The sequence below is a fragment of the Peromyscus eremicus genome, chromosome 7, assembly GCF_949786415.1.
Source record: "Peromyscus eremicus chromosome 7, PerEre_H2_v1, whole genome shotgun sequence".
NCBI classification, from domain to species: Eukaryota; Metazoa; Chordata; class Mammalia; order Rodentia; family Cricetidae; genus Peromyscus; species Peromyscus eremicus.
The window spans coordinates 117,547,428-117,571,418 of NC_081422.1; the positions used below are offsets into that span (position 1 = coordinate 117,547,428).

Sequence of the window (23,991 nt, forward strand, 5' to 3'; positions counted from 1 at the left end):
GTTATAGAACAATCAATTTTTCAAGTGACTTATATAAATTAGTTTTTATATAAATTCTGTTATTAAGGTTTAAGACAAAATGGTCATTTTTTTTTTACACTATATAAAGTGAAGATGAACAATGCTTACTTTCCAAAGGTATTTTTTGCTTGAAATATGTTGACACTTTCACAGATTGCATTGCCTTATTCTGATTTGTAAATCTTTGTGTGTGCATGTATGTATGTGTATGTGTGTGAGTATTTAGACTGGTGGGTATGTGCATGGTCCACATGTGGTCAGAGGACAATTTTAGGCATTGGTCATCACCTTCTACTTTGTTTGAGACAGATTCCTAGTTGTTTGTCTCCACATACACTCATCCATGAGCTTTCAGGTATTCTCCTGTTTCCACCTCCCACCTTACTGTAGGAGCACTGGGATTATGGATGACATCACTGTGACCAGGCGTAGGTTGGTTTTAGGAATCTGAACTCAGGTCCTCATACTTGCATGACAAGCCTTGTAACCCACTGAGCAATCTACCAATCCCCCTTTCAGATTTTGGAACTTACTTTTTTCTAGAAGTGATTATTGGGTGTATAAAGTCACACCTCTCCAGAATGCTTGTTTCCAAAGTAATTAACAAGGTTTTTTTTGTTTTTGTTTTTTTAAATGCACACAAACACACACACACACACACACACACACACACACACACACACACACCCTACCTACCTTACTATGTAGCTCTGGCTATCCTGGAACTCACTGTGTAGACCAGTCTGCCTCAACCTCACAAAGATCCACCTGCCTCTCCCTTCTGAGTGCTGGGATTAAAGACATGCCTTTAAAAATGTTTTACACCTGAGTTTTTGTTTGCTTGTTTTGTTTTTTGTTGTTTTGTTATTCTGTTGAGATGGAGCTGTAGCACGAATCTTAAAAGGTCTTATTAATAAAATCAAACCCGGAGCCAAGTATTGGGTTAAAGCTGGAAGATCAGAGAAGCAGAACAGGCCACAGCCACCTTACCTCACCAATTCCTCAGCTGATCCTGTTTCCTCAGACTGGATGTCTCTCAGCTGAACTGTGCTGCTCAAAAGCCTAAAAGCTTAACCAGCTCTAGTTCCTGGTCCTCACGTCTTATATACTTTTTTGTCATCACTTCCTGGGATTAAAGCATGAGTCACCATGCCTGGCTGTTTCCAGTGTGGCTTTGAACTCACAGAGATCCAAATGGATCTCTGCCTCTGGAATGCTAGGATTAAAGGCATGTGCTACCGCTGCCTAACCTCTATGTTTAATATTATGGTTGTTTTGTTCTCTGACCCCCAGATAAGTTTATTGGGGTACACAATATATCAACCACATTGAGCCTTACTATGTATCCCTGGCGGGCCTGGAACTCATAGATATACAACTTGCTCTGCCTTCTGAGTGCTAGGATTAAAGGCATGTACCACTGTTCTTGGCTCCCAAGATTATTTTTTTTAAGGGTTTTGATTTCTTTGTGTGTGTAAACCAATGTGTTTAGTTAGGGTTACTTATATAGGAACATAGGCAGCTTACTAGAAAATATTTCTCCCACTCCCAGCAATCTCTTCAGGGAGGATCATGCCTTCTTTGTTTCTACAAGACTTGTTTTTCCAAAACATATACCTTACCTGTAAAAATGTCAAATTGTAACACTGTTTTAGCAAGTAAAGCTGTAATATATACTTTTTATACTTTAGAATTTCCCTTTTCCTAATATATTAGTATATTCATTCTCCATGAGAAATGATATTTTAAACAAAAATGAAGCTTAGAGCTCAATCTTTAAAGCACTTGCCTTGCCAACATGAGGCCCTTGAGTTGAACTTTAGAACTCCAATAAAAATCCAGACATGGTTACACTTGTAATCCCAATGATGATAGGGAGATAGACACAGTTGAATGCCTAGGCCTTTGCTGACCAGCCAGTCTCTACTAGTCTATGAGTTCCAGGGTTCTGAGAAATCTTGACTCAACAAAGATAGATGATAGATCTAGAGAGCTGTCTCAGTGGTTAAGAACACTTGTGGCTCTTACAGAAGGTGGCTTACAACAATCTGTAACTTCAGTTCCAGGGGATCTGATGCCTTTTTCTGGCACTAGACTCATATGTGGTGCACATACATATATAGGCAAACACTCATACACATAAATAAAAGTTATAAAAAAGGTAGATGGTGTCCTGAGTAATAATAACACCTAGGGTCATTCTCTGGCTTCCATACTCACCCTCACACACATATGCAGTGCCATGTACACCCAACATATATACACACATACACATACACACACACACACACACACACACACACACACACGAAATAAAAGTAGCTATATTCATTTTAACTACTCAGGAATATTTTCTTGGATTTGTCATCGAGCCATAAAGCTCATTTTGTGCTGTTTACTACATTTTTTTTTTTTTTTTGCTTTTGCTGGTCTGTGCTTAAATTAAAAAATGTATAGTATATACATTTGTAATGTATAAGTTTACATGTTAATCATTTAATAACTACTAAACATCATCAAACCTTGACAGTTTTTTGGAACAAATTTTTTTTAATGTCAATATTGTTTTTAACTGGGAAAGCCAGATAAAATTATTATTCTAAAAGAAAGGAAATACTTTTACTAGGCTTTCTGGTTTTGTTTTAATGAAAAATGATTCTTTATTTCCTATCCAATCCAAACCAGTGAAATTTTCTGAAAGTGAGGATAATGCTAATCTCTTGATTTGTGTGTTTGATTTGCTAATGAGGATAATGATAGTAAACCCAAGCACGGTAGTAAAGGACAGAGAGAATCTGGGAAGTATTGGCACACTACAGGTTGTGCTGTAACCTAAGGTGATGATGTTTTTTTAAACAACTCTTCTGGCCAGGGGGTGGTGCACACCTTTAATCCCAGCACTCAGGAGACAGAGGGAGAAGGATCTCTGTGAGTTCGAGGCCAGCCTGGTCTACAGCGTAGTTCCAGGATAGCCAAGGATGCACAGAGAAACCCTGTCTTGAAAAACAAAAACCTAACTCTTCTGCTTTAGAGTGATAGTTGTGGATGATACCAAAGGGAGGAAGGAGGCTGTACCTAAATCAAGTGAGTTTAATGCCTACACTGTTTATATAGAGTATTCCCCATCTCTGGCCAGCTGTGTCAGTGATACTTAATGGGGCTAACATAAATGTTTTTAATTTTGCTGTCCTCTCATGTTGACATTTTTTCTTTTCAACTGTGACTAGTATTGAACTCTCCCTTTTCTTCTTTGCAGTTACAAGATAATAAAACTTTCCTAGCAATGCTAAACCATGTGTTGAGTATGGATGGATTTTACTTTTCAACAACATATGACTTGACCCATACTTTGCAACGGCTGTCTAACACAAGTCCAGAATTTCAAGAAATGAGTCTCTTGGAAAGGGTAAGCTGGATCTTCAGGTAGCTTAATTTATTTTTAGTTGTTTTTAAAAGAGGCATGTCTCTTTAACCTATAAAAAAAATTTTTTTCCCTACCCCCCAACTCCCCAGCCCTGGAGATAAACTCAGGGCCTCGTGTGCTAGGGAAGCATCCTCCTATTGAACCATATCTCCAGTCCTGTTTTGATTTATCATACTCTTGACTGTATTAGAGTCATATGTGAGGCTTTGAACACATACCATGTTTTTTTGTTTTTTTTTTTTTTAAAGATTTATTTATTATGTATACAGAAGAGGGTGCCAGATCTCATTGCAGATGGTTGTGAGCCACCATGTGGGTGCTGGGAATTGAACTCGGGACCTCTGGAAGAACATTCAGTGCTCTTAACCTCTGAGCCATCTCTCCAGCCCCCACATACCATGTTTTAAATGTCTATCATAGGCCTCACTGAGGGCCCTGCCTTGTGTATATACACAGCCAAGATTGAGATAAATTGGGGTAGATACTCAAATATCTAGTAGAAACTCACACAGGTGATTAGATGAAAACCTTTCAGAATGTGTGTGTACATGTACGCATAATACAGTGATAGAGTTTGAACCTAGGGCTTTGCTTGTAATAGGCAAGCACTCTACCACTGAACTACATCCCAACCTGAGTTTGTAATTTTGCATAAATATTCCAGGCTATTAACTGTAAACTTGGGGGACAAGTCGTCATACTAGCTTTGTATTGTATTAGTTTATGATTTCATTGCTCTTTAGTTCAGCACTATTAGCAACATAATTAAACTTATTAAAAAAAAAAAGTCAGTGTTCTAATAGGTAATGGCCAGTCATTTGTCATGTTGTTTTCTAAGTAGAAGAGACAGCAATTTGTTGATTTAAGAATCTGAGCCAGTTACGAAGGTAGAGGCATGCTCTCACTCTCATTCTCGCTCTGGCTGTCCTGCTCTCACACCAGGATCTCACTGAGTTTCTCAGGATGACCTTGAACTCACTGTGTAGCCCAAGAAGGCCTTGGATCCTTTGCCTCAGCCTTCTGATGGGATTATAAGGCCTGTGCCACAGGCCTAATATGAGTGTACTTTTAATACTAGGTTTTAAATGTCCTCAACTGGGTTTCTGCTGCTCCAGGACATGGCTTTTTGCTGCCTTGGTTTTATTTATCTGTTTTTATTTTATTTTGTGTGTATGGTTCTAGAGCTGCCACAGGCCTAATATGAGTGTACTTTTAATACTAGGTTTTAAATGTCCTCAACTGGATTTCTGCTGCTCCAGGACATGGCTTTTTGCTGCCTTGGTTTTATTTATCTGTTTTTATTTTATTTTGTGTGTGTGGTGCTAGAGCTTAAACCAAGTACTTCATGCATTCTACCACTGAGCCATGCCCCCTATTCCTGCCTTTATTATTTTTCTTCTTTAATTAATAAAGCATGGACATGTTTAAAGGGCATACAGAATTTTAAAGGTTGCTATCTGTATGACATTGCCAGTAATAGACCATTTTGACTAGTGAAAATGATAAATTTCACTAATTTAGTATTTTAGTTGTTTAGCTGGAGTTAAGATTTTACATTCTAATCAAGTAAAATTGTATGTTAATTTACAGATAAGCTAAGTAATCAAGACATTTAGCTTTAAAACAAGAGACTGATGCTTTTAAAACCAATTGCTGTACTTCTTACATGTTCATCAAACTTCTCTCCTGTGCCTGTTGTATGCCAGGCATGTAATACTTAGTGGGGACTTAAAATGAAAACCCGAAGCCCCGTGCTATGAGAAGAGCCTTCAGTGTACTTAGAGAGGTAATAGTACAAGCATTTACAAGCAGAGGTGACTCCCACTGGAGAGAGGGGTCAAAATTTAGTGGGATCCTATAGAAAGGAGAGTCTAATTCTCCTGGGAGTGCCAGGGACAGCTATACCAGAGGAAGGTTGCTTTGGAGCTGAGGCTTATCAGTTAGGTGATAATGGGAGAGGGAGGCTTTTGGCAAAGGAGTGGGAAGAGAAGTTGTAGAAGCCAGAAGCTATCTCTTCTGTAACAGAAAGGGAATTTTTTTTTTTTTTTAATATTTTTGTTTTTCTTTTGAGATAGGATCTCACTATGTAACTCTGGCTGTCCTGGAACTTACTATATTGACGAGGCTGACCTTGAACTCACAGACAGATCTGCTTGCCTCTGCTTCATGAGTACTGAGATTAAAAGTGTGCACTGCTATGCCCAGCTAGGGAATTTTTTTTAAGCTAAATAAAAATGTCACTTACAGAGACTCATAAAACTGATTAATGAAACCTTATCTTTTTTTTAAATTTTATTTTATTTTACAATACAAGTCAGTTCTACATATCAGCCATGGATTCCTTTGTTCTCCCCACCTCCCGTCCCCCTCCCCTTCCCCCCAGCCTACTCCCTATTCCCACCTCATCCAGGGCAAAGCCTCCCCCAAGGACTGAGATCAACCTGGTAGACTCAGTCCAGGCAGGTCCAGTCTCCTCCTCCCAGGCCGAGCCAAGCGACCCTGTATAAGCCCCAGGTTTCAAACAGCCAACTCATGCAATGAGCACAGGACCCAGTCCCACTGCCTGGATGCCTCCCAAACAGATCAAGCCAATCGACTATCTCACCCATTCAGAGGGCCTGATCCAGTTGGGGGCCCCTCAGCCATTGGTTCATAGTTCATGTGTTTCCATTCGTTTGGCTATTTGTCCCTGTGCTTTATCCAACCTTGATCTCAACAATTCTTGCTCATATAAACCCTCCTCTTTCTTGCTAATTGGACTCCTGGAGCTCCACCCGGGGCCTAGCCGTGGATCTCTGCATCCAGTTCCCTCAGTCATTAAATGGGGTGAAACCTTATCTTAAGACAAAAAAACTAACATTGAATGGTCAGTGTTTTTGCATAGAATTAAGGACTTTTTTTTGTTTTGGTTCCTTGATTCTATTTTTCCAGCTGTTATTTTATTCTTAAAGGTTTCCATTTCAGCTTTTTAAAGACTTTGACACTTATAAAGCCATGTGGCAGAATCTTGTGGCTTTTTATTCCTCTAACCTTTTTTAGTTGCTGCTTCCACTCGTAATTCAACGGTAATTTGTTTTAGCACTATGCTTTTTATCAAGTTGTATTCCAAATAATTCAACATTTAGAAATAGCACATTATTATTTACATTTCACTGACTTGTAAAATATGTAATCGCACCCATTGTGCAATGATAGCTACTAAGTATGAGTAGCACAAACCACTTGGAAACACAAACTAGAAGGTATGATATTCCCCTGGCCATGACACCATAGGTCATTTCCTATGACCTTAGGTGTGAGGAGGGAGGGAGTAAGGCTCAGCACTGTGCTATCTACTTAGCCCATGTGCTGAGCTGAAGAAACCCAGGTTCCTCTGTATTTGTGATGGATTATCAGCCTGGCAGAGGGGAGGTCAGACCTTTAAATAGCAGCTGCCAGATCTCCAGGGAGACCAAGCAAAGGTTTGGCTCTGAGATGGCAGTCACTGAAGAACTAACTGAGTATAGCTGTGTAATAGCTATACTGGATCAGGTGTTGTCCTTGGTGGTGGTAGTGGAGATGGAGAAATGAGTGTAGACTCTGAAAGAGATTTAGTTCTTGGCCAGTGATTACCTAGAAAAATGGAAGAGGATACCTGGAGTTTCTATGTGTGATAAGGCAGACAGGAATGGGAAGAAGAGGAGCAGATTTGAAATGAGGTGTATTCTGTTGGGACATGTCAGAGAAACTCATATTAGCCATCAGGTGGCGGCATTGATGAGTGTAGTTTTCCATTTGGGGACACTTACTGTGGCTGGAGATATTTCATTAAGTTTCAAAACTTCTCTCAGGCAGATCAGCGGTTTGTATGGAATGGGCATCTGCTCAGAGAACTGTCTGCTCAGCCAGAGGTAATATACTCCATTTCGATTATGTTTTCTTGTCATAATACATGTTTGACTGTGTTAAAATGACTAACCACTCATTAGGGAGTGAGTAAATAATTCTAACTATAACACACACACACACACACACACACACACACACGACCATTCTTGCCCTCTCTTACTGATATATGTAGAAATCTAATCTCCTATTGTGTTAACTTCCTGACATGGAGATAAGATGTCTGAGAGAACTTAGGAGAGAGTGTTTAGGCTTAGGGGTTTTGGAATTTTCATTCCACTGTCTGATGACTCCCTTGCCTTTGGGTCTTTCTTTAGTCAAGACAACATGCCAGGGAGTACACTGATGGAGCAAATTGCTCACTTGATGGTAGTCAGTCAATAAAAGCAAATAGGCTTAGGGTAAAGTGCCTTTATTAAGGTTAGTTTTTAATGACCGTCATTCTTTCCACTAGGCTATACCTTCTAAAGTCCAAGAGCTTCTCTGGCCAGTTCCCAAGCCTTTGAGAACATAAGCTTTTAGGGACACTTAAGGTACAAACTCTAATACTTATGAATGGGAAGCTTTAAATGAAAAACATTAACTTTCTCTAAGACAGCTAGAATGAGTTGTACTGCTGAATAATGTAGAAGTAAGGGATAGGGGCTCAGTCCTGTTAGTGCAAAAACCACAGTTCTCATCTTAAAAGGAGTAAGAGATTTATTCTGGAGCCATTTTGAATGACCATGGCCTAGGAACACAGATTTAGGCTAACTCCAAATTCCATGTTTCAATGTGGAAGAAATTTGAGATTTTTATAGTTTTATAAAACAATGAAGGTCATAAAGCAAGGCAAGTTTAAAATACGTTGGTGTGTACATCAAAGAGGCAGTTATAGCAAGATGGGAAGGAAGATTTTCTATAGGCCCAGGATGCTATCTGATGACATTCTTAGCTTTTAAGTTTAATGGAAGCTAATGATCTGCTAATTTAATAGATTCCAAAAGTTGTTTGTTTTTTTTTTTTTTTTTTTAATCTATTAATCACAGAATGTCAGTTCTGACACAGAGCTAGGGAAGGAATGGCTGTTTTAGAGGCCAGGACTAGCCTAAGACAAGGTAACTAGCTTCTGGACCTGCAACATTTCCAGTCTCTCCACAGGGCTGCAGTTCTAATTAGTCACCTCTGCAAACGTGGCTTCTGTCCAAGAGTTCTTCTTCTCAGTCTTCAGGCCAGGTGGAAACTCCCCTAACTCACCACCAACCTCATCCTGTGTTGTACAAATGAGGTGTGAGCTAAGGCACTTAGATCTGTAGAAGTGATTTGTTTTTTGCTGTTTGCAGAATATTTTATTTATTTTTGGTAGTTGAGATTGCAAATCATTAGCCTATAACTTTTCTAGAAGTAGAAGAGTTATAGGCAAAGACTAAGGAGGAGTATTCAGCTTCATGTAGTTTTACTGGTGTTTATCTGTGACCATTTAAACCCTAGTGATTATACTGCCTTTTTACCTGCAACATTATAGACATTTCCCTAACATTAGAACTTACATGAACTCTCACTGTATGGTTATATTTGTATATTACTGCCTGTGTGTAAATATGTCTTACATGGTTTATTATTTAAGGAGTGCTGATTCTAAATGCATTGTATATCTTCTTTTTAGGTCCATCGGTTTGCTCTTCCAGTGTTACATGGCTGTATCCTTATCTGAAATTTTTGCACCTTAGTTTCTACAGTCTTTGTTTAAATTTTGTTTTACATGTTTAGATGTTAGAAAGTTTAAATTTTAAGACAGATGCAGTCTCAAATGTGATGTGAGATGAGTATTTCAGTATTAGAAATTGCTGTTAATGTATAAATGTAAAATCTTAGCACAGACTGTAAACAACCCTTCTCCCCTTTTTAGATTATGTCTTTTACAGAGTATATTTTTGTTCAAGAGTTTGATGGCTGGTGGCTTTTAAGGAAAGATGTATAACTGTATCTTGCCCTTTTTGCGTTATCTTGTAGCAGTGAATTACAGAAGAGTAGAGTGAACCTATTTAAATGATGCTTTTCCTTAGTGTTAAATCAGACTTAAGAACGACAGTGATCAAAAACTTGAAGAGAAGTAAATTATTTAAATTATTATAAATTTTAATTATCATTTCAAGAGTGATAGAAATATGAAAATAGAATACAAAGAATAACACTTGGGGAAAAATCAAAGTGTAAATACAAAACAAGTGTTGGTTATCTAATTGTAGATTCATTTCAAGAATACATTCTTATCAGATACCATAATTAAGTAGGAACTCACAGTGAGTGGGCTACTGAGGGAAGGTGCAGTATGTGCTAATGAGTGTTGCAGTCAGGACCCTGTATATGAATTGGCATCTTTGTGTCAAGTATAACGATGAAGTTTATTGACCTAGTAGTTGGGTTTATTTGTTCATTATGCTACTATAAAATTTTTATATTATTAAGTAATGGAGTGTAAGATGAATTGCTAAATGGTCTTATTAATAAAAAACTCAGAGCCAGATGAAAATAGAGGGATCAACGGAATAGGACAAGCCACAGCCAAGCTCACCTTACTCCTCAGCCTCCAGAGAGAGCTACTTCCTCTATATTTACGCCTACATCCTTTCTGTGCCCTGCCATCTCACTTCCTCTTTCTGCCCAGCTCTATCACTTCCTGTCTGTCTGTATAGACCTCCTGGCCTCTATGGTTAACTAGTGCTGGAAATAAAGGCATGTACCACCATGGCTGGCTCTGTTCTCAGTGTGGCCTTGAACTCACAGAGATCAGGATGAATCTCTGCCTCCCGAATGCTAGGATTAAAGGCATAAAGCGTTTGCTACCATTGCATTTGCTACCATTGCCTGACTTCTATGTTTAATATAGTGGCTGGCTTTTTCCTGTGATACTCAGATAAGCTTTATTGGGGCGCACAAATACAATATCACCACATTTCCCCTTTTTTTGTCTAAAATAAAAAAAGTTATAACTAATATAAAAAACTATATACAATAACTATATACAATATATACAGGCAATAAATACATCAACAATGTCTAGTCCATTTGCATTTGACAAATTGAGCGAAAATATTCCATTATCTATCATATTTTGGTGAGTCCAAAATGTACCTAATTCACTATCTATCCTAACTTGTCTTACCAACCAAAAACTATCTTTTGATGTCTTTCAAACAAAATAAAATATATTTTACACCTCTTAGTTTCTTTTCTGACATTGTTAACAAGGAAAACTGTAACTACAACTATCTAATCTTCAACTCCCTCAGAGACTCGAGAAGGAAATATTACCTAGTTAAACAGGAAATGCAAACAAATGGCTTCCAAAAAATGTGAGTTATGACAAACATCTGGCTGCCTGGACAGTCACCTGAGGTTTCTCTGCAACGTTGGGGCACCCATCTTTGGCCCACAGGCCTAGCATATCTGACAGACTGATCTGTGAAGCAGAATTTTCTAAAGAGCCATCCTACCTTGTCTTGGCAAGGATTGGCAGTCCTTTCTTTTTGTGTCCTGCTTGTCCATTCTGGACAACATACTGTCAGTAGTCGATGTAAGGGCAATTTCTTGCCCAGTGGCTAACTTTTGCCACAATGAAAGTAAACTCCATATGGAGTTTCTTCAGTGCCCATCATCTTCTCTGAAGTAGATTGGTGCTGCCAGGAACAGACATGTCTCATAGTCATAAAAAAGAAAAGATCTGTTATTAAAACATCTTAAATGCCGTATTCTGTAGATCTCTGAAGGGTTTGAAGATGACCTGTCTATCTAAAATATATCTCTATTTGACCTTGAAAACATACCTAATATGACTACAGGTTCGATTGTAATGACTAACTACTTTCATTTCTTTATATCCTAATTAGTTGGTAATAATAACTTTCAAGGACTAGCAATTTGCATTACATTGTTAAATGAACTGTATGGTACAATACCTTGAACAAAATTAGAAATATATGTATAGTATTTTCTAGCAAAATCAATCTCAAATTTGTATCAACATGCATAATTTGTGTACAATATACAAAAATCCAATCCAATGTAAAATATTTAAAATATTGCTTTTTAAAAGTAGATTCAATAATCTACCTTTTTATCTCATCATATATCCATATTCTCTCTTTTTCTTTTCAGAGTAGATTGAATAATTTACCTCTTATCTATATCCTCCTTTTTTTCCCAAACAAGAACCTTAAATCTAATTTCCTTTGTTTAGCCTTTATCCTGACCATTAACAATAACAACTTGTAACCAACCATCCTAAACAATGACAATTATGGAGACTTCAAATTTGCTGTTAGGCATGGTCATGATTCCCTGCAGAAAGCTGATAGAAACTCAAACACAAAAATATGTACAGGCAGCTAGATGAAACCTTTTTTTCTAGAATTTTAGTATTCTATATGACCATTAATATCATGACAAAAGTTTAATATATATATATTAATCTTATAAGTTTTGATATAAAATTTATACCTTAAGAAAAGTTTTAAAGAGTCAAAACCAAAGAATTATGAGATTAGTGGCAATAGAATAGTCCCTTAGTTTTGGTTTTCTTCTGTCTTATATCAGATGGCTCTTCTGACATGATAATAGAGATTTTGCATTTTCTTTTAATAAGCATGCTTGGATTTAGAGAAGGAGAGAGCCTCCAACTCCAAAGCCAGCTTTACCTTTTAATTGAGCTGGGAATACAAAAAGACCATTTGTGTTAATTGTCTGTAGAGAAGAGCAGAAACAAACATTTAGGAGACTTACGAAATTTTATATATGATATACCAGTAGGCTAATTTACTCTTTTTTCTGGGACATTCTTTTCTGGATGATTTATTCTTTTTCTTCTGATGTCTCATTTGTCCAGTGTTCTTCAGATTCCTTAGCCTTCATTCTCCTGAAAGACAAAAACAGAAACCCTTCCCCAAGCCTAACTTTTGGCAAGTTATATCTGATTAAATGAAGAGCATTTGTTGTTAGTTGTATAAGTTAATTTAAATTGAATGGTCATGCTAGTTGATGAACTATCTAATCGAGAGGTCTCACGTTGAAATCGAACCTTTACCAATTTTGATGGTATCTATAGCTTTTTTTTTTTCTCCTGTAGAAACAAAAGCAAAACCTCATCCCCAACATCCTGGTTTCCATTCTGAGGTTAGCACATCCTTAAAATATTCAGGCTCATTTGATTCTGTAGTTTTTTTTTTTTCTTTCTATTAGCCAGTGTCTCTCCACAGCTGTTGTTCCTTTCTTATTAGCATTGAGAAAATCCAAAGTTAATAGAGCATTATGTAATCTATTTCTGGGAGTTGTTGCTACCCCTTTCTGTTTATTTAGCATATCCTTCAGAGTTTGATTTGATCTCTCTATGACTGCTTGGCCCATAGGATTGTGTGGTATACCTGTAATAAGCAAAAAACTGTTTCATTTTAGCAGAGAAATATGCTGGAGCATTGTCAGTTTTAATTTGTACAGGTATACCCATGATGGCCATAACTTCTAGCAAATGTGTTATTATAGAATCAGCCTTTTCAGAACTCAGAGCAGTTGCCCATTGAAATCCTGAGTAGATATCAATGTATGGTGTACATATTTCAGTTTTCCAAATTTTACAAAATGAACCACATCCATCTGCCAGATTTCATTCCTCTGAGTACCCTTTGGGTTACATTCTGCTGGTAGTGTAGTTTGATTGTAAAAAGAACAAGTGGGACATTTCCTTGGCTTGTTGCCAGATTATGGAAAAATCCTTTTTTAAACCTTTACTATTGACATGTTTTTTATGAAATTCTGAGACCCCCAGCACATTTCTTATCAATAGTTGATCGATCTTATCATTTCTTGTGTTAGAGGTCCTAGCAGACCCGAATGGGATTGGATGTGAGTTATATATGAGATGATTCCTATTCCTGATTGTATCTTGTAACTGAATAAATAATGAAGTTAATTCTGACTCATGAGGGATAAATTCCACTGTTTCAATATGTAAGACCACTCTTTCAGCATACTATGGTGAGAGGTTCCAAAAACTCCATTAATACCATCAGAATAGCATATAATTCTGATTTTTGAACTGAATTATAAGGACTTTGAACCACTTTACTTAAATTCTGAATTCTAATTTGTAACCTCCCTTTCTTTGTTTTTTTTTTTTTGTTTGTTTGTTTGTTTTTTCAAGTCTGTATAAAATGTAGGGGCTCCAGATATTGGTGTTTCCCATACAATGTGAGGCAGGATTCAGTTAGCTCTCTTTATAAGTTTAATTCTATCACTTTTGAGATATTTGTTCTTAATCTTTCCCAGAAAATTACTGCAAGCTCTTTGCCATGGTTCACATTCTGCCTATAATTTGTCAATTTCATCACTAGTTAATTTCTGCTGGGTCTATTCCTGCTAATTAATGAAGTCTCAATTTTCCTTTAAAATCAACTCAGAGATTTTTTCCACATAAGTTTTTAATTTTTTAGTCTGTCTGTCTGGTAGAAATATCCATTCCAATATATCCCTCTGCACTAAAATTCCTGTAGGAGAATGCTTAGATGGTAAAATAAGCAAAATGCAATCAAGCTTTGGATCCACATGATCCACATGTTCATCCTGTATTTTCTTTTCTACCAAAGCCCATTCTCTCTCAGCTTCGGCTGATAATTCTCTTGGTCCTTTTCAGCCTCTAAGGTTTTGAACAAATTACTCAGTTCATCATTTTTTACCCCAACAGCAGTCCATAGGTAGGAAATGTCTCTGAATAATCTTTGAAAATCATTAAGAGTCTATAATCGATCTCTCCTAATTTGCACTTCTTGGGGTCTAATTTTTTATAGACCTATTTTATATCCTAAATAATTAATGGAATCTCCTCTTTGTATCTTTTCAGAAGCAATTTGTAATCCCCAACAAGACAAAATTTTCTTTAGTTCTTCAAACATTCTTTCTAAATTATCTTCATTTGAATCAGCTAGTAAAATATTGTCCATGTAAGGATAAATTATAGATTTAGGAAATTGTTTACATATATCACCACAATGGAGGAAATATTTTTTATAGTTATGGGGAAATAAAAAAAAATCAGAAAAATCTCAAGGTAAAGCCCTTGTTTAGTCTGTTGTCTTCATCCCCTATCTAGCTCTCCTCTTTTTCTGCCCTCTCCCCTCCCCTGCTCTTCTTTCCTCTCCTATCTCTCTTTCCTGTAGACGGATTTTTCTTTGGGCCACCAGCTCACAAAAAAAAAAAAAGACACAGAGATTTATTATTAATTATGGAAGCTCGGCCTTAGCTTATGCTTTTTTTTCTAACTAGCTTTTACAACTTAAATTAACCCATTTCTATTCATCTATGTGCTGCCAAGTGGCTTTTGGCTTTTCCCTCTCCTCCTGCATGTCCTCTTCCTCTGCATCTGGCTGATGACTCCCCCTTTCTTCTTCCTAGAGCTCTCTTAGTCCAAAAGTCCTGCCTGTACCTCCTGCCTAGCTATTGGCCATTTAGCTTTTTATTAAGCCAAGTCACAGTGACATATCTTTACACAGTGTAATCAAATATTTTGTAACACCTTCCCTTCTCTTACATAGGTCTCATGTATCCTAGACTGGCCCCAAACTCAATATGTAGCCAAGTATAACCTTGAGCTTCTGATCTTTGTGCCTCTACCTCCCAAGTGCTAGGATTTCAAGCCTTCTGCATGCTAGACATGTGTACACTACATCTTCAGCTCTGCTGCTACCCCTACCCTCCACCAAGTTTTTAAAAGTTCTTCGAAGAATAAAATAAGAACAGATATGTTTTAAATAGTTTTCAAGGATTTGGGCCAATTGTTTTTATATTGTTTTGTTTTCAAAATGAGATTATGAATGGACAAATCTATAGTAGGACTTTCTTTTGGGGATTGCCAGCTCCCAAATAATGACACGAAGACTTAATTTTGAAAGCTTTACCATTACCTTAGGCTTGTGCCCAACTAGCTCTTATAACTTAATTAACCTGCGTCTATTAATGTATGTTTTGTCATGTGGCCTTTTACCTCTCCTCCATTCTGTATGTTCAACTCCCTCTTTGTCTCTCTGGCGTCTCCTGTGTGCCTAGATTCATCCTAACTTCCTCCTACCTAACCTCTCCTGCTTAGCTATTGGCCCTTTGGTTCTTTATTAAGCAGGCAAGGTAAAACAGTGACACAGCTTCACACAGTGTGATAAAAGATCCTGCAACAATAGTCAAATACGATCATAGACTCATTTTCTAAGCAGCTTTATAATTAACTTACCTATTTAGTATTGGATTTAAAGCTTGAAATGGACTTTTATTTAGTGTAGTTTCTTAACTAGGAATGTATTTCTAGGTTTCATATTTACAGAGATCAATAAGTATATGTTAGTGTAGTATACTGTAGGTAGGGAGAGATGTTTTCATGAGGTTCTTAATCCAAATTATTCAGTGCTCAATAGTCTATGGGAGGGTTGTGACTTTTACTTTACATATGATGAAAAAGTTCTTTGAGAGAGTAGAGGCTGAGCAGAGGATTGGCATTAATAAGACAGCACCCCTCTGTTACAGCAGTAGGCCAGATGTGAATAAGGTGGAGACAAAGTCATGCCAGTGAGAGGTGATTTTTCCAAGAACCAGGAAGGTATCAATGTGGTCGGGTAGGTAACTTTGGAAAAATTGAGCTAACTAGGTTTTCTGATTATATACGGAATATGAAAGAGATTGCTGGAAATGTAAGGTTCTTGTCATGTTAAGTGGAAGGAAACCGTCCATTGAGATGGGGAAGTCTGTAGGTAGGCGGGAAGGAGAAAAGTATCATTAATTTGTGAAGCTCAGCATTTCAATAGATAGGTGAATGAAGATGTGAGGGAGGAGCCAGATTAATAGTACTGGAGTTGAGGGGAGAGTTCACACTAGAGACATAATTTCTTTTTGTTTTGAATGTGTGAGATGGCATACTCCTCATGATGCATGTGTAGAGTTCAAAGGACAACTTCAGGGGCCAGATTCTTTGTTTTGCTATGTGGGTCCTGGAGATTGAGCTCCTTGTAGGCTTGGTAGCAAGTAACCCATTTGAATTATCTTTCTGGCCTTACAGATGTAAGTTTGTGGTGGTCAGGGTAGATGGCATTTCTTTCTTTCTTACAACATCTGTTTAGTTTTTGTGTGAATGTGCACACTTGTGGAGGTCAGAGGACAACTTTTAGGAGTCTGAGATCTCCTTCCATCTTGTGGGTTCTAGGGATTGATTGAACTCAGATCTGTGGGCTTGGTGACAGGTGACTTGATTATCCACTGAGCCATCTCATCAGTGGTAGGATGCCATTTCAATCCATGAAATGAGATGAGCTTATTAAAGAGAAAAATGGAGATATACACTCTAAAGAGAGAGAGATGTACTGTTGGAAAGAGTTTCTATATCGCTAGAAAATGCTAGAGCCATGTACTGTAGGCATTAGACTACATAAAAGACTTCTAAAAATGAACCACAGGGAGTGAACTGAAAGGGCAGATTATATGGTTGCTCCAAGCTTTATGCAGATACTAACATAGACCAGTGAGGGAAAGGCAAAGCAAGTGAAAGGAATGTCCTGGAAACCAGTGAAGACAGTGTTTCCAAGAAGAGGGTGTCAACAGCTGAGACATGCTAGTGGTTAGATATGACGATTCAGGAAGGAGGTTATGTTCCTGTTCCTGTCCCTGTCCTCCCTCTCCAAATGAGGAAATTAATGAAGTCTGCTAAGAAAGGTTTTAGAGAAGTTGGGGATGGTAAGGGTGCATACTGGAGTGAGGCTTTGAGTATATGAGCGAAGAGGGAATTCTGGCCTGGCTGTAGGTTCGGTGGGTAATATGTCATAGGAGCATATAGGCCTTTTCAGTGAAATATGAAGAAACATTGTTAGCCATTAGTGGTGGAAATTGAGGAGTGTGTGGAGTGGGCCTCCTGGGGAGTAGGGTTAGGTGGGACTAGGTCTAACTCTGGATAAAGAGTAGTGAATTCATTCATTTTTCTAAAGTTACCTCATTTTGGTGGTTGGTGTGTCTTTGCATGCACACGTACTCTTTCTGTAATCAGAGGAAAATGAGTCATAAAGGCAGTCGTATTTTCTACCAGATTTAACTCTCTAGCAGCAGGGTAATGTATTACTTTATCTTTGTGTCCAGTCTCAAAATAGTTAATTTGGGCAAGCAAGTGAAATAATACTGCCGTGGAATCTTCTCTGGTGCTATGACTTTTGAAGGAAGTTATTTGGGAGCTTAAGGAACCATCAGTGAATTTTGGGGTGACAGGCAGCAGTGATCATTAGTACTTCCCGTTGATCTCTTGAGAATTTGCCAGTACTTCTTGTTTGACTTCCTAATGCGTTCATACCAGGAATTATTTAAAAGAATGTTCATAGCAGCATTTTATAACAAAATAGTGAGCCCCATAGAATAGAGGAATTAGGTCTCTGTGGTCTGGTCCTTTTCAGATTACACACAACTCTGAAGAGGAATAAATTGCTCTGGGATAACTCTGGGAACTTATGGGGAGGAATGACAGGTTTAGAAGGCTGTAGTGTAGTGTCATTTTCATAAAGCTCAAATGCAAGTTTTTTGTTTTTTAAGTGATGATTATAGGTATAGAAACTAGAAAGACAGAATGGTTGCCACAAACTTGTTAAAAGTCGTTATTTCTGGACATAAATTCAGCTGGCTAGAAAGGAGAAGAAATGGATAAGTTGAGACTTGGTTGTATTCTGAAGTTGGATGGCAGGCTCATGGATTATTTTATTATGCTTTATGATGAGTGAATAAAATTATATTAAGAAAAATGTTACATATAGCAAACAGGGCAAACCTAAACAAATTAGCAAAAATAAACAATATGGCCAGTGAAACAATAAAACTTGTTATCCTCTTAATTCCTCCATGAGTTGGATAAACTCGACAATATCAAGAGTGGGTAAAGAGAATAAGCTAAAATAATTATTAAGTCCATTGACGTTTTCTGATAGTATCAGGTGGTGGATATGATTTGATCCATGTCCACAGGCTCACACAAAGAAATGTTTGTTGAAACTGGTTATGACAGCAGAATCCAGAAACAACTTGCATGTCTATCAACAGTAGACTGGACAAATAAAGTAGTATATCCTTTCTGATGTGGTGGTGCATGCCTGTAATTTCAGCCCCATGTAAAGCTGAGGCAGGAAGGTTAATAGTTTAATACTCCCCACCATAACAATACAAAACACCAACCAGTAGTATGTTTGTGCAGAGGATAATTAAATAATTGTAGTAGTGAATGAGTCTCAAACATACAGAGCATGCAAGGCTTCAGGAATGCTTACATTGTAATGCCTTTCATGCAAAAAAAGTAAAGAGCTGTTCAGAATAAATACATTGTTTAGTAGCAAAACTAGAAAACCAAGCAAAGGAATGAAATGAGTGGTCCCTGTTGGCAGACTTTTCTTTCCCACCCACCAGTTCCTGAATAACTGACACGGAGGCATAATATTAATTATAAATGCTTGGCTGATAGCTCAGACTTAGTACTAACTAGCTCTTAAACTTAAATTAACCCATATCTATTAGTCTATGTTCTGCCATGTGGCTTTATCTGTCTTCCAGCATGTCTTGCTCCTTCTGCATCTCCTAACAACTTCTCTAACTCCACCTTTCCCAGAATTTTCCCACCGAATCTCTTACTGCCCAGCTATAGGCCAATGAGAGTAATACATGTTTACAGTGTACAAAGATTGTTACACCACAGCAGGTCCCTTTCTCAATGGCAGTTATAGAACCAAATGGAGCAAGCTCAGCATGCTTTAGAGATGCACTTATGTACAAAGGTTTTATTTTGATCAAATAGATTTGACTAAAAGCCACCATTTTAGTCAATTTTAATTGTACAATTCAGTGACTAGTATTGAAGGAAAGGTTTGGAGAAATCCCAGGCTGACCTTGAACTCTGTACATCTGAATATGATCTTGAACCTTCTACTTTTGAGCACTGAAATTACATTCATGTGTTACTACATCTGTCATAACATTTATGTCATGCTGGGTATCATATCCAGGGCTTCATGCATGCTAGAATGCACTCTACCATTTTACATATTTTTTACATTAATTTTTTTTCCACTTTTAGGTTTATTTTTTTTACATTCCAGAGAAAAAGCATTTAGTTTGTTTCAATCTGTAAATCTTCATATATCAACTATTGTGATTAATTTACATGTATGAATTATACGTATGATTTTTTTTCTTTTTTTTTTTTTTTTTTTTAAAGAGACAGGGTTTCTCTGTGTAGCCCTAACAGTCCTGGAACTAACTCACTCTGTAGATCAGGCTGTCCTCAAATTTATGGAGCTCTGACTGCCTCTGCCTCCCAAGCCCTGGGATTAAAGACATATACCACAACTGCCTGGCTATCTTTCATTTTTTTTCTTTAACTACAATAGCATTTTTTCTTCATTTAATTTTTATTTTCTTCTATGTGTATGTTTTGCTTTCATGTACATGTGTGCATTTACATATGTGCCTGATGCTCAAGGAGGCTAGAGAAGAGTGTCAAATCCCCTGGAACTGGAGTTCCAGAGAGTTGTGAGCTGCCATGTGAGTGCTGGGAACTGAGCCCGGGTCCTCTGGTAGAGCAGTCAGTGCTCTTAACCACTGAGCCATCTCTCTAGCCCTTCTTCATTTAATTTTTAAGTAGTTACTTTTGCAGTACAAGGGATCGAACCCATGACTGAGCTATGTTCCTAGCTCCTACTCTGTTTTCCATTTCTTAATTTGAAGGTTAATTTCTTTCAGATTTCTGGTTTTCATTCAGAATAGGATTTTTGGTGATATCATTGACACCTAGTTCTATACTTTTAGAAAGTAATTGACGATATCATGGAAAGGAAAAAATTAAATAGAAACACTAGCAAAGTTCTTAAATATTCTATACATGTGTCACTGTAGGAGAACTCACTTGACAAACTTCACAGTTGGAAATGAAGATAATAAAGATTTGGGAATAATCATGAAGAACCAGAAAGACTTGCATATTCTGTCTTTTTTTTTCTTTCTAAAGACAATTCATTCCTATTATAGTAAATAGATTTGTATTGAATCTAGAACTATTCCTACATTAGATTTTTCTTAATATAGTTAAGTTATTACTATGCACTCATGTTCTATTAATGGAAAATACTTTGATTGGATTCTCATCTCCAGAAGGAGTTGTTTCAGAGCTGGTGTGCGATATTATGTAAGAGGTAAGAATCATTTCATGTCAGCATAACTGGGCCATATCTTCCATTGTTTAACACTTACCTAAATGACTTAACTGTGACCTTTTATGTATTGTTATTTGATACCCTTTGTAATGATTTTTGTCCTCATAATAATTAATAGGTCTTCTGTGCTTTTCTCTAGCTACTGTAATTAATAGCCTTTAACTGTTTAAGAACAGCTACACGTTTATTGGGTGTCTGAACATATGCTAAATTCAGTGTGGTATTCAGGAATTTACACTCATATCAGATAGTATTTCTCTTATTACTCTTAGTCTCTTTGCAGGTATAAAAGTAACCATTTTACTTCATGACTTCAGTTTGTAGATTGTTTAAATTTTGAGCATTCTGTAGGCTTTGCACTAAAAATATGCTAATTTGCTCCAACCAAACTGTTAAGATGTGTATTATAGTTATTGTGAATATGAAGATTCTCCAACATTTATTTTGCTTTCAACCATAATACATTAGAATAAAATCCTACTAAACAAATAACTGTAATTTTGAGCCCAGAGAGTTATATAGAGAATATCTGACTAATGTTATTACAGATGCTATAGCATTGGGAAAAAGCCACTAAGAATGGCCTCAACCAAATTATAGTTAGCATCTCCTTAACCATATTTTCTTGGATTGTTAAGCGTTGAGTACATATTTTAAATACGAATTTTATTTTTAGAATTATAGAAATTTTCCATTTAATCTGCTTGGTTCTTACTCCTCTGCTAGATAACCAGATATTAATTTCTTACTTATCCTACACTGTAACTTTATATTAATATAGGTATGTTTTCTTCCTTTTATAGACAGTGGTTATATTTTATAATGTCCTACATCTTGGTTTATTAAAAAATTAATATGTTTTGGAAGTCTTTTCATAATGATATCTCCCTCTTTCCTGCTTTCCCTTCTTCCATGTCTTTTCTCTTTGTAAAATAACTGCATCTTGTTCCTTAATGGGAATTATAGAAGGTGTCTTAGTCAGTGTTCTGTTGCTGTAAAGAAACACCGTGACCACAGCAACTCTTATGAAAAGAAAGCATTCAGTTGGGGCTTGCTTACAGTTTCAAAGGTTTGGTCCATTACATCATGATGGCATACAGAGAGACATGGTACTGGAGTAGTAGTTGAGAGTTCTACATCCCAATCTGCAGGCAGCAGGAAGAAAAGAGACACTGGGACTAGCTTGGGCTTTTGAAACCCCAAAAGCCCATCCTCCCAGTGACACACTTCCTCCAACAAGGCCACACCTACTTCAACAAGGTCACACCTAATCCCTCTCAAGTAGTGCACTCTCTAATATGAGCCCATGGGGCGGGGGCGGGGGTGGGGGTGGGGTGGGGGGGTAGGGGGGTGCCAGCATTCCTATTCAAACCACCATAGAAGGAAACAAATGTAGCCTGTGCTTCTGAAAGTAATTTAGCTTTGAGAAGTGATACCATTGCTAGTGTAGCTCAGTAAATTTGCTTCCTTCTGATTATCTACTAATGTATAGTTACAGACATCCTGATAACAACTCAAAATGCTTTATTTTAGAAATATGTCACAAAAAGAGTGTTTTAAATACTGGGGAGTTAAAAATTCTTTCTGATAATCTTTCTGGTAATCTGGATCAGAGCTACCTTGGAAATTGCTTTTGCTTAGCAGACTTTTCTTAGTAACAGTAAATCATGTAAACAAGCTAAAAGGGAAGTACTTCAGATACCAGAAAGGCCTAACCAGTGTAGAGTCTCTGGTAAGTACATTACACTGTGCTTTCAAACTAGGTTTCATGGACATGTTTATGGTCATGGATGTTTAGGATCAGACACAATTTTTTATTTGATGATTAAATATCTTCTAGAGACTCTTTGCATTGCAACTAAGTACTATTGATGCAGTGAACCACATTTTCATTTAGCGTTATTACCAACTATAATCACAAAAAAATGATAGTTTTAACTTCAAAATAGGCATGCTTGACTTTCTTTTCTTCAAAGGGGACTGTTCTTTGAGGATGTTTTTAGTATGAAAAATATCTACTAGCTTCATGTTTATGTAAATAAATCTTAACTATTCTTTAAGCCTATTTAGGCAAGCTTCTTTTAATTTTATAATAATGTATTATCCATTTGTTTGAACTTAATATGAGTACTTATCCATTAATGTGAACTGAGTTAATAATTCTTAAGTTATCTTGAGTTAATGATTTTTTTATGCATGTCTTTTGTACCAAATGTTAGGAATTGATTCTGAAGGCCATGCAGCTAACTTTGTAGAAACAGAACAGATCGTGCACTACAATGGGAACAGGGCTTCATTTGTACAGGCAAGTGTATATGTTTGGCGGTCATCCAGTTGGCCTTTTCTACTTGATCTTCCATTTTCTGTCATGTTGAAATTTTCCTCTTCCCCTTTTCTTCTCTCTCTCTCTCTCTCTCTCTCTCTCTCTCTTTCTTTCTTTCTTTCTTCTCTTCCTCCTCCTCTTCAGGTTTTTTGAAACAGCGTCTCATGCAGCACTGGCTGACCTTAAACTTTCTATATAATTGGTTATATGACTTTGAACTCCAGATCCTCCTGTCTTCATATCCCCAGTGCTAGGATTACTTGTGATTACTGCCAGACCAATCTTTCCTTCTTTTTTAAATACTATCTTTGTGTACAATGTGGAAAATTTTTAGCTAATAAAGGATTATTAATCTGGTGTTGTCTTATGAATACTTCCTGCCCTTAAGTCCCCCGAAAAAGAAGAGGGAGGTAAGTGTGAGGTTTATGGAAGTTTAGCAGTTCACCAGTGTAAGCCTTAGATCCTACCTAAGGCGATGATGATAGCACAAGCTGATAGCGTATACTTGGCTTTACCTGCCTTACTCAGTCCTGCTCACCTATTGCCTCTGGTGGAGTTGTGCAGTATTTCCTACTCCAGAGAGTATCAGTAGCTAAACAAATTCAAATGTTCATAAATACATTCTTTTGAGAATGAGTAAAGCAATTTTCTATTTTTTCATATTGCCATACTATATATAGTATATATATTTAGAACTCAGGGAGATCACAGAACTTTCTGTTATATAGGTGCCATGTGTGTAACACTGGGAAGGCAAAGTGCTTTTTAAGCATATTTCCATAAACCAAGAACTTTATTTATTGAGACAGTGTCTCTATGTAGTCCTGGCTGTCCTGGAGTTCATTATGTAGACCACCATGTGTGTAACACTGGGAAGGGAAAGTGCTTTTTAAGCATATTTCCATAAACCAAGAACTTTATTTATTGAGACAGGGTCTCTATATAGGCCTGGCTGTCCTGGAGTTCATTATGTAGACCATGCTAGCCTTAAACTTGGATCTGCCTACTTCTGCCTCCCAGTGCTCGGATTAAAGGTGTATGCTACCACACCTGGCAAAACAGGTAATTTAAGAAGGTGCATATAGACTTTTGTAGCT

At 37.2% G+C, this 23,991-nt stretch overlaps 1 protein-coding gene across 2 annotated transcripts in view; it reads left to right on the top strand.

The window, feature by feature from the left end:
- The window catches only part of Sacm1l (SAC1 like phosphatidylinositide phosphatase), a 69,925-nt gene that overhangs the window by 26,213 nt on the left and 19,721 nt on the right, over window positions 1-23,991 (top strand). For both annotated transcript variants that reach the window (XM_059269012.1, XM_059269013.1), the window contains 5 exons: window positions 3,278-3,427; window positions 7,276-7,335; window positions 8,976-9,009; window positions 20,449-20,550; window positions 22,791-22,876. In XM_059269012.1, the coding sequence (XP_059124995.1) occupies window positions 3,278-3,427; window positions 7,276-7,335; window positions 8,976-9,009; window positions 20,449-20,550; window positions 22,791-22,876 (432 nt within the window). The remainder of the gene's footprint in view (window positions 1-3,277; window positions 3,428-7,275; window positions 7,336-8,975; window positions 9,010-20,448; window positions 20,551-22,790; window positions 22,877-23,991) is intronic.